This window comes from Anomaloglossus baeobatrachus, chromosome 9, assembly GCF_048569485.1.
Source record: "Anomaloglossus baeobatrachus isolate aAnoBae1 chromosome 9, aAnoBae1.hap1, whole genome shotgun sequence".
Lineage (NCBI taxonomy): Eukaryota > Metazoa > Chordata > Amphibia > Anura > Aromobatidae > Anomaloglossus > Anomaloglossus baeobatrachus.
Window position 1 is genome coordinate 159337330 of NC_134361.1, and position 12384 is coordinate 159349713.

The window sequence follows — 12384 nt, forward strand, 5'->3', positions numbered from 1 at the left end:
GAGTCGATATTGATGTATCCAAATAATAAGACATCAATATATTTTGAGTAGACAATCCCTTTAATTGTGCACAGGGTTAGGGGGAAATTAATTGATATGTAAATTACATTTAACTGACATCACTTAATATAGAAACATCTACAACACACAATATAATAAAAGTTATTATTTTTTTTAGATACATTTGATTAAAATGTAGATTTTTTTTCATTCTTAAAGGGGTTGTCAGGTCTCAACAAATCTATTACGTATCCAAGATAAGTCATCAATACTAGATTAGTTGTCAGTAATCCAGCCCTTCCACTGTCAGCTATAATTTGCTCTTTCGGAGTTGTTCTGTAGCACTCAGCCACGGCCACTACGCAAGCCACTTTGCAGCACCAGCTTTTATGAAGAAGATGGTCAACGTTAGTTTTAGTAACATTTAAAGGGGTATTCCCATCTCCAAGATCATCTCCCAATATGTAGTAGATGTGATAATATTAGTATTAGAAATGTAGTCTAGTTTTCCTGATATAGCCATGTCTCTTACCTCATGTGCAGGACATTGCAGTAGCTTAGGTATCCATAGTTATGACCACGTGCAACTAACTGTTACTATATGAGTGGATATAACCATAGATACTTAAGCTGCAATGCCCTGCACAATAGGTGGGCAACATAGCTCATCTGGAGAACTATACTACCTTTTTAATTGGAGGTATTTGATATTAGTATTATAACACCTACTACATATTGGGATAGGATCTTGGAGATGGGAATACCCCTTTAGGCTATGTGCGCACTTGTGCGTTTTACCCGCGGATTTACCTGTGGATTTGCCGCGGAAATTTCTTGAGAAATGTCTGCAATCTTTGTGCAGACATTTCCCAGCAAATCCTATGGTAAAAAAAAATAGCTGTGCGCACTGGTGCGGATTTTTCTCAAGAAATTTCCTTGAGAAGAATTTCTCGAGAAACTTTCTTGAGAAAATGAACATGTCCATTAGTTCCGCAGGTACCCTGCGGATTTCGGCAGTACAGCCTGCAAAAATCCGCAGGGAACCACCCGCGGGAAAATCGCGGCAATTCCGCGGCTATTCCGCGGCAAATCCGCGGCAAATCCGCATGCGGATTTGGTGCAGATTTTTTCCGGAGGTCCGGAAATCTTTCACTCCCAGAAGTTTCTCAAGAAATTTTCTTGAGAAACTTCTCATTTCTAGTGCGCACAAAGCCTTTAAGGTTTGCCATGCACATTAGATGGCCATGTACAGTACATTAGATAGCAATTATAGCTATCTTACACAAACTGACCTGCAGTATTAAACAACAGCCGAAATTTTACTGATCGGCAGTCACTGAGTTGCCTGATTACACAGGCAGACAGCGCTAAATGATGCACACTAAACAGTCTGTAATGAACCGGGCAGTGCACATAGATTACCATTGTTCTCGCTAGTCCAGGTTCTGTTTATACAGAATGATACACCGCCAAGAGCCATGAGCTTTAGTGCAGCGCAAAAGATCAATTCACCTGAATAACGACAGTTTTCCTCATTTATTGGGTGATAGGAAGCCCATTACTATTGCAAGATTATTGTGAAACAAGTCTTCCCAGCAATGCATGTTCACAATAATCTTACAGTGCAAATGGACCTTAAAAAGAACCTGTTTGGTTGTACATGGCGACTGATCTGTGGGCAGCACGGTACAGAGCAGGAGAAGCTGAGCAGTATGATATATTCGTTTGTGGGAAAGAATTCAGTATAACCTTTTATTTCTTGAAATTCCTGGTGTTGTATGTATAGGAGTCCAGTAGGCGGTGCTACTAGTGATTGACAACTATGTCTGCATGTAGTCACAGAGAGGACTGTCAATCACTCGTAGGACCGCCCACTAGACTCATCTGCACATAACACCAGAGAATTCAATAAAATATAATTTCCACAGAAGCTTTTCCCACAAATGTGCATATTAGTCCGATCACCGTCACCTGCTCTATAACCTCTTTTCTGCAGATCAAGGACCATTTTTAAGATAACATTTTCTTAAACTGCTGTCAGACTCCTGTAGTGGCAGATAATCTCTTCGAGAACCAAATGATCAGGAAGTTGAAATTGGGCAACTGCCTGATTCTTATCTCTGTCATCTGCTATCAGGGAGAGTCAGGAGGTCCACCATACAGATGAAGGAAGGCACGGATGCCGGGCACCGTGCTCCTTGACTAAGGAAACTGTGTATGGGTGTGACTTCGGGTGGGGTGCGCGATACTTACTATTTTTTTCAGGCTGGTGTCCATCACCCTGCTGCCGATCCTCGTCATACACAAAATAGTAACCCATACAACACCAGATTTCACTTGGCAACCAAATTTGTTCAGTTTATTTCATACACCATTGGGACAGACATGGTCTCACACCTCACATTTCTTATTCTACTGTTTCTGGGGTTCTCTTTCTTGACCTCTATCTTGGAACTTGTCCTCAAGCTGCCAGCTCTGTGTCTCCGTTTCCCCCTCTTCCTCACACCTTTGTTCGCTTCTGGGCCCCGAGAGCTCTCTAGTCGCACAACTTTCTAAGCCCGCTGGGGTGAGTCATAGGCTGCGGACCTCTCGAGGTTACCTCAGGGTTCCCTGACTGGCCCTGACACTGTGGCCACATCTTCACTTACCCGAACCCATTCCAAAACTGGCACCCCACGATGACCTCACTACTAGCCAACCCTCTTGCTACCTGTCGCTCCTCCTCTACCTTGACTTAACCCTGTCCTATCTGATATCTAATCTACCACTGCTCCAGTCCGCCCTCCAGGTGGTGCCTGCTGGTAAACGGCTCTGGCTCAACTACATCGAGAACCTACACTCCGCTCTCAGCATTTAGATGTTAACACACATTTCAATCAATCAGAACCACATATAATATGCTTAGTGTAAAACACCTTTCACATTACAAGTACACAACATAAAGCATAAAACAGGGTAGGGACTCGAGCACCTCTACACACAGATGGTGTTTCAGTACCATGATTATTGGCATGTTTGGCCAACAAACCTCTAATGTGTATGGTAGCTGTAAAGTTCAATGTTAATTTGCAATCAGAAAATTGTGGAATTCGGAATTACGATTACCATTCAGGCAGTTAGGACGGACGTAGTGACAGGTCCATGTGAAAACATTGTGCTGATGAGGGAACAGATGAGCTAAGGACATTGGCACTAAAAATTGGAAATGTGCACTGATAATGGAGTATTCCTTTATATCAACGAGAGATCATATTTAAGGTTTACCAAGTTATAACCTATCGAAACTTAAAGTGGTGTCACTCAAAGGCTGAGACCTACACAATTACCAAAGTGTGGGATTTGTGTCTCATTCAATCTTGGCCACAATACCGGTGCCATGGGCATTTGGATGGATCAGTAGGAGACACACATTTGCACCCTTCCACTGCGTTCAAGTCTATGGCATTAGTGAAGGTAGCCGAGAGCAGCGCTTGGGTGTCTTTATGTCTTTGACGCCATAGTTTTGCATTGAACTGCAATGTGTTCCTCTTGCCGATGGTGTTACTACAAGGTGAGATCATGGGACACCAGTCTGCCATTCTGGCTATTGGTGGGGCCCAAACAAAGAGTGGGTAGGTGGTAACGTGCTTAAGGTCCAGTCACACTAAGCAACTTACCAGCGATCCCAACAACGATATGGATCGCTGGTAAGTTGCTAGGAGGTTGCTGGTGAGATGTCACACTGCGACGCTCCAGCGATCCCACCAGCAACCTGACCTGGCAGGGATCGCTGGAGCGTCGCTACACAAGTTGCTGGTGAGATCACCAGCAACCAGTGACCAGCCCCCAGCGCCGCGTGGAAGATGCTGCGCTTGGTAACTAAGGTAAATATCGGGTAACCAACCCGATATTTACCTTGGTTACCACCGCACGGAGCTACACGTGCAGAGAGCAGGGAGCAGCGCACACTGAGCGCTGGCTCCCTGCTCTCCTAGTTACAGCACACATCAGGTTAATTACCTGATGTGTGCTGCAGCTAAATGTGCACAGAGCAGGGAGCAGCGCACAATGCTTAGCGCTGGCTCCCTGCTCTCCTAGTTACAGCACACATCGGGTTAATTACCTGATGTGTGCTGCAGCTACATGTGCACAGAGCAGGGAGCAGCGCACAATGCTTAGCGCTGGCTCCTTGCTCTCCTAGTTACAGCACACATCGGGTTAATTAACCCGATGTGTGCTGCAGCTACATGTGCACAGAGCAGGAGCCGGCACTGACAGTGAGAGCGGCGGAGGCTGGTAACAAAGGTAAATATCGGGTAACCAAGGACAGGGCTTCTTGGTTACCCGATGTTTACATTGGTTACCAGCCTCCGCAGAAGCCGGCTCCTGCTGCCTGCACATTTAGTTGTTGCTGTCTCGCTGTCACACACAGCGATCTGTGCTTCACAGCGGGAGAGCAACAACTAAAAAATGGCCCAGGACATTCAGCAACAACCAACGACCTCACAGCAGGGGCCAGGTTGTTGCTGGATGTCACACACAGCAACATCGCTAGCAACGTCACAAAAGTTGTTCGTTAGCAGCGATGTTGCTAGCGATGTTGCTTAGTGTGACGGGGCCTTTAGACAGGAAACCTTTTATATAGTAAAATATGATTGGCTGCAGGCTCCCGTGAAGCCCCCGCTGGATGTTGATGCCAGGAGGCTGATGGGGCTGGCAGCGCTGAGTACAGGAGGTATCAGTTGTATTTTTTTCACCACTCTGGGCCCACTATTAAGGTGCTCTCCAGTAATGGACATCCCTGTAACATGACATATTATGGAATGTTCTATGATAATAAGTGTATAAAGTAAGTTTATAAATAAAAAAAGTAGAAGTATGTGACATTAAAATTTAGTTTGCTTTTGCAGATATGAATCCTGAGGAACGGTTACGCATTCAGCAGCTCCTGATATGCACCCTGCCCCCATGTAACGCTGATACATTGCTGAGGATCTTACAACTTCTAAACAAGGTTTCCCTTTATGAAAAAGACACAGATAGTGCAGGAGAACAGGTGAGTACATTGTAATACGTGAAACGCATTATTACACAGTATAACTACTATCCTTTCATGTAAGGCCAGGGCTACACCGGGACTCTTTGTAGCATCACTAATTGATTGTAACCATTGATTGACAGCTGTACACAACACTGCTTATGATTTAATGTACCAGTTAGACTGCAGTTCTAGCTTGATACTTAATAGCTCTATGTAGCACTGTTCACTGCAGGACAACCCCAACTTAATCAATTGAGACCCCCATAGAGAATAAAAACAATGTATTCTTATCTCCCACAGCCATTCCATCTATCTCAATGCTGCTGTCAAAGTGACATTTCTGTGTAGTGACTGCTGCAGGCAATTAGTAGCCACTGATCGTCTGCAACTCCTCATCCACATTTCAATACACAGGTATTTGATATTGCCGCATTCAGAAATGCCCGATTTATCAAAATATGAAATCAATAAATCTGATCGGTGCAGCGATAAAAAAAATCAAAATGCAAAAATTACGTTTTATTGGTCGCCGCAACATTGCATTAAAATGCAACAGCAGGCAATCAAAACATCATATCTACCCAAAAACTGTATAATTAAAAACATCAACTCAAGACGCAAATAATAAGCCATCATTGAGCCCCAGATCCCGAAAAATGAGAACGCTACGGGTCTCGAAAAATAGCGACAAAAGCGCAATTCTTTTTTTGGACAAACTTCTGATTTTTTTTTCACCACTCATATAAAAGTAAAACTATACATGTTTGGTATCCATGAACTCGTACTGACCTGCGGAGTCATATTACCAGGTCAGTTTTACCATATAGTGAACATGGTAAAAAAACAAAACACAATTGTGCAATTACATTTTTTTTTTGCAATTTCACAGCATGTGGAATTTTCTTCCAGTTTTCCTGTACAATATGGGGCAGAACTAATGGTTTTATTAAAAAGTACAAAAGGAGGGTAACTCCAGCACACTAATCGTTTCCAGTAGGTATGTTGAAGTAAATACACGAAAAAAATTGATTTCAGATCCTTTTGTTTTGTTAGTGCAAAAAATCGTGAAGAAAGTGCTGTACAAAATAATGTCCGGAAAATAATGAAGGTTTCAGCTCACCCATATGAAGTCTCCAAGGCAAGGATGGATGCCCGCAGTCCCCCGGACAGGCCGGTCCGTGATTCAGAGTAGATATGGAAGGAAAAAGGGTTTGGGACTCAGCACCAATGCAGTAATATAAAACTTCTAACTTCTTATGACTAAGGACTGCTTTTAATTTCCCCTGTTTGTCCGAAACGCGTAAAGCCGCTAGGCAAATCGCATGGCGATTTTTTTGGATGACCTGTGTACCTTCGTTTTAGATTTTCTAATAAAGTTCCAAGTTTTATATTACTGCATTGGTGCTGAGTCCCAAACCCTTTTTCCTTCCATATCTACACAAAATAATGTCCGCCAGGTGACGACGTTTCGGCCTGAAAGGCCTTCCTCAGGTTGGACAGACTGGATACAAATTTACAAAGTGACAAAACAAGAAACAAAATAAAAGGACATCCATCAATATAATTGTATGGGCATATTTGACATTCAAATATTATAGTTCAACAATGGAATGGAGAAGACGATGGGAAGAAGCAAAACAGCAGCATCTTAAGGGTCCATGGTGATGCCGTAGATATGTGGAGCTAAGACCATCATGGAAAAAGGGGGATTGTGCGGGTAAAAAAGTGGTGGTGAGCAATGTGTGGTGTCAAATAGGTGTGACACATTTGGTAGGGGGACTCACCTAGATTCAGCAGGTAATATGTGGAGTACAGATGTACATAATCAGCCTGTTATAGGAGGAGATAATAGATTATATCCAGTCTCTAGTGAGTCAGGAATATAGCGTGAAAGTGCGTAGGAACATACGTACCATATATATATATAGTCACATAGTCGCAAAGGTCGAAGCGGCAGTAGTGTACAGGGTTATTCGATTGGAAATACGTGTTTAGCAGCAATTTACTGTGGAAGGAGGAAAGATGTCAAATGTCAAAGGGCTGTGGTAGTAAAGGTCCTGAGATCCTATGAGAGTCTATATTTGATTGATACCTGTATATAAAGAAAACTGATCAATCAGGTGATCAAGTAGACGCTTCTATATTGTGACTGAATGTAGAAGACAGGAGAGTGGATGTCCTCGGGGTTGGTGAGGATGATCTATATACGTAATCGGTATGAGCCATAAGGAGAGATATGTGACATAAGGTGACAGAGACGAGGAAACAAGGTAAGTACCTCAATTGGTATATGCAAATCCCGCACGGTCTGGTGTCACATAGGAAATGTGGGTCTCCAATGGTGTGTTGCTATACCTAGTACTGGGTAGAGGAGAAGGTCAGAGGTGGAAGAAAGAGGGAGAAGAAAGGGAGGGAGGCAAGACTCATAATGGTAAGTAAAGGATAAAGGCTAAGGTCCATAGCAACGTGCCATGTAGACATTACCTGAGTTAAGGAGCAAGAGGAGTTTACCACATCAGCAGAGAGGTATAGCACATCGGCAGGGAGATATCCCAGGTGACCATACGTGTGCTGGGGAGGAGGAAAGATGTCAATAGGGCTAAAATGGCATAAGTCATGTGGTCTTATGAGAGCCTGCATATGGTAGATACCTATATATAGAGAGGACTGATCAATCAGGCAGTCAAGTGGACGCTTCTATATAGTGGCTAGAGAGTGAGGACAGGATAGTGGATGTCCTCGGGATTGATGAGGATGATCTGTATAGGTAATAGGTATGAGCCATATGGAAAAAAGTATGACATAAATGACATACATGACATAGAGTGAGGAAGCAAAGTAAGTACCTCAATTGGTATGTGCAAATCCCGCATGGTCTGGTATCATGTAGAAAATGTGGGTCTCTAATGGTATATTGCTGTACCTTATGTTGGGTAAAAAATAAAAAAGAAAAGGGGAGAGGGTCAGAGGTGGGAAAAGGAGGAGAAAGAAGGGGGGGAGGCAAGTCTCATGGTAAAACAGATAAGGGATAATGACTAGGGTCCATAGCAATACTTCATGAAAACATTACCTAAGTTAGAAAGCAAGGGAGTTTACCACATCAACAGTGAAATTTCCCACATCAGCAAGGAGGTATCTCAGGTAGACATATGTGTAGACAAATTGGCAGTTGCAGGTCTCTGGCTGTCTAGATATAGAGGGACCAGGATTTAGCATATAGTCTATACTCATATGTCAATGATATCAGTTGAAATGGTTAGTACCTGTGACTTCAAGGGGTTAACTTGGGAAAGATGTCCATACGTAATGTTTGGTAATGAGTCCAGAGATTACCAGGCTACTAATAGTGGGAGAAAGAGGAAGGTGGATTAAGCAAGAGAGCTCTATGAATTATGATGGGCTATGATCATCTAGGTGAGTCACCCACCAGGTGCCCGTAGTGCAGTGGTGGTAGCCACGAGCGTCTTGTGTGTCCTGTGAGGTATGGAAGTGTGAGGGGAGAGCATTTTTATCTGGGACGGTACCGCTACGTCACTTCCGGTTTTGCGTTATGGGAAACCGGAAGTGACGTTACGCAATCGTGCAGGTGATGTTAAGTGTACCAGTGCATGTCAGGGGAGGAGAGCGCGTCACTACCGCTACGTGGAACGCGGAAGTGTGACAGTGGAGTGCACATACATCCAGGAGGGCGTGTTTAAGGGTCACATGGTGGTAATAACCGAAAATCCTGGGAACGGAGATGCAGCTTCAGTGATAGGAAACTGTGACAGACTGATTGGTGGTCTGATAGGTGACAGAGGTGTACTTCTGCAGTGGTGGTGCTAATTCTGCACGGAATGAAAATAGAAATTAAAATATATACAAGAAAATATAGTAAATATTATACATATAACGGAGTACACAAATGTATATAGAATAAACTCATTGTTCATATAGGATATTTATCAATTGGGAGAAAATTAAACACCAGTAGTATCCTTTAATCAATAGGATGGGGCAATGAGAGACAGAAGGAATTTGTCTGTGAATGAGGACATCTATGGGTAAAGCGAGTTGTCATAGTAACAAGGCAATAAACAACAAGTGACCCATGCAGACACAATATAGACACCAAGGCAAATATAATAGTTGTTAGGTACTGAAATAAAACCAGTGTTAATGTATGGGGATATATATTAGAAACCCTGTTCGTACTTGCAATTTAGTCCATAGGGCTCGAGGGTACCCAAAGTGTGGATCCATTTTGCTTCTCTTTCTCGGGGCAGCTTAACTCTATCACCCCCTCTGCGGTTAACACCAACATGGTCAATCACCTGGAATCTAAGTTGGGAGATCTTGTGCCCGGCTGATACAAAATGATAGGGGATAGGCAGCATCGTCCGTCCACATCTTATATCGGACTTGTGCTTATTAATGCGGTCTCGGATATGTTGGGTCGTCTCGCCAACATATCCGAGATCGCAAGGACATTTAATATAGTAAACAACAAAGGAGCTGTCGCAGGTAAAAAAAATCCTTAATCGGAAAAAGTTTGCTGATTCTAAGATGTGAGAAGGAATTACCTTTGATGATATTTGAGCACTGTGCACATCTAAGGCACGGGAAGGTGCCAAATTGTGTATTGTTGAGAAATCTCTGTTTGGGTGCTCGAGTGGAGGAACCAATGTAAGCCCTAACCAGTTTATCTCTAATGTTGGGTGATTTTTTGTAGCAAAACAAAGGGGGTGTCTGGAATTCACTGACCTGTGGATAGGAGAGCCTAAGAAGCGGCCAATGTTTGAGGACAATCTGTTTGATCAGTGGAGAGAATGGATGATACATGTTGATCAGAGAGACACGGTCAGGTTGTGTCTGTAGGTTACGTGAGGAAGATGTAGTTTTATTGGCTATGTTGTTGGGATAGCCTCTCTGTTTGAACTTATTGCTCATTTCCGTATGTCCCAAAGTACGGGTGTCCTTATCACTCACTATTCTATCAACCCTAGTGTGTTGGCTTATCGGAAAATATTTTTGGTGTGTTTTGGGTGGTTACTGGTAAAGTTGGCAGGCTGTTCCTGTCCGTGGGTTTTATATAGATGTTGGTGGAGATGATACCGTCACTGTTTTTGATGACCATACAGTCCAAGAAATTAATTCTGTCCATGCTGTGATTGATAGTGAATGAAAGACCTGGTAAAAGCGTATTGATTTCTTCGAAAAATTTGAGTAGTGAGTCGAGGTTGCTATCCCAAATCATGAATATATCATCGATATATCTACGCCATAATAGGGCATGGCGTAGAATCAGGGGATGGGAATGTATGTATCTGTCCTCAAAAAATGCCATGAAGATGTTAGCGTAGGGGGGCACGACGTTACTTCCCATCGCGGTCCCCCTACGCTGAACATAAAACTGGTCCTGGAACAGAAAAAAATTCTGTTCCAGAATGATCCGGAGTAAGTCTATGCAAAAATTCCTATTGTCAGTTGGTAAAGTAGTAAATTCTTCAAAAAAACAGTGAACGGCCTCTAAGCCTTCATTATGGTTTATGCTTGTGTATAGAGAATTGACATCTAATGTCACGTGGATGTGGATTGCTGAGAAAATCTCTTAATTTGAGGTCAATAGTACCACGTTCAAAATTATGTTGGGCCATGGTTCTAATGAGGGAGGCAATCTGACTGGTGGGGTCACGTGGAAGCGGTTTGTAGGTGGATTTATCAGACAGTTGGTTTATTAATTCCGAGATGTAATATTACATCTCGGAAATAATAAGCCAACTGTCTAATAAATGCATCTATTGACCTCAAATTAAGAGATTTTCTCAGCAATCCACATCCCATTACCCCAGTTTTCTACACCCTCCCCAAGATACATAAACATCTCCCCAGTCCCCCCGGCAGACCCATAGTCGCCTCCACCGATTCTGTGTTATCACCTCTAGCCAGAACCATAGAAAAAATCTTATCACCATTTATCCATCTGACACCCTTGTATCTCAAAGATACTTCTCATTTTCTGGAGACACTGACGGAGCTACACCAGATCCCTGTTCCATCCCTACTCGTGACATTAGATGTCAATTCTCTATACACAAGCATAAACCATAATGAAGGCTTAGAGGCCGTTGACTGTTTTTTTCAAGAATTTACATGTGCATGACACCTGGGGTAAACTTGTAACGGCACCTTTGCTAAATAGTGTAGAAGCTTTAGAAAGCCAGCTCGTTTCCCTGGCTTTAAAATCCATATTGTATTTGGACCAACTGTTCAAAAAACAGCATACAAATATGGTTAGCAACCTCATGTCCTATTTAATAGCAAATAGCACTCCATATAGCATGATTAAATACAACCATGGATATCAGTAGATGCCCAAATTAAAGAAGTGACGCAAAAAAACAATAAAAACACCTTTATTAATATTCATTAAAAATATTTAAAAACGAGCAAAAGGCACCGAATACAAAGAGGGACACAGACAGGAAAATTTGAAATAAGTCACAATAAATATCAAAATTATGACAAACAAAAGTCACTATTTTTTACAGGTTAGAGAGTATACACCTGCGCCAGCATTACTCTGGGTTTATTGAAGAAACTAAATGCATTGCTGCAACCCATAGACAAGTATTGCACATTATGTACCCTGTATATAAGTAATTAATTGCCATCCAGGTGGATCCCCATCCTGAAGCAGTACATATATGTAATAAGTCACCATGTGCAAAACTCAATCAGAGCGCAGCAAAAGCATGTTCCATTGGTAACATAGTGAAACCAATTAATCCCCTCCATGGTCCCGACTCAAAAGCTACTAGTGCATAGCATATACCAATGACTTTTCTGGTGTAGGTCCCACCCCCTAACGGGACACCATCAAAAGGTGGGACTAAGTACACAATGTGAAATTCGCCAAAAAAATAAGGTGAATAGATAGGTGTGTTCACAAAGCACAATATATGCCATGCACAGGCAGTCAAGCCAGGACGAAGGAGGGAACAAGTGTTATTCGATCAACAGGCTGGCAAACAGGCACGAAAAAATATAGCAATAATAGATTACATCACCTGAAAATATTGTCCTGCCGTGACCCTCACACTCCGACACGTGTTTCGCAGTAGCTTTCTCAAGGAGCATGTCAGAGGTGAGGGGCAGGCTGGTTAAAAAGACAGGAGCAATCTATGGAAGTGTACCATTTGAATCATGTGATCGACCCATGAGGGAAGGAGATTTAGCCTAATAACGCGGCGCATGACGACCGTTGCCACCACCACTATTGAAATAGGCCTCCCATACGTCGCAATCAAGTGCCCGTGACTAGTGATGAGCGAGTACTAAAAAGCTCGGGTGCTCGAAGCTCGGGCCGAGCCTCCCAAGATACT

At 42.8% G+C, this 12384-nt stretch overlaps 1 protein-coding gene across 1 annotated transcript in view; it reads left to right on the forward strand.

Moving 5' to 3' along the window:
- LOC142250590 (rho GTPase-activating protein 6-like) overlaps nucleotides 1-12384 on the forward strand; it is a 194731-nt gene that overhangs the window by 139918 nt on the left and 42429 nt on the right. Inside the window, exon 8 of the mRNA XM_075322772.1 lies at nucleotides 4890-5035. Within this exon, the coding sequence (XP_075178887.1) occupies nucleotides 4890-5035 (146 nt within the window). The remainder of the gene's footprint in view (nucleotides 1-4889; nucleotides 5036-12384) is intronic.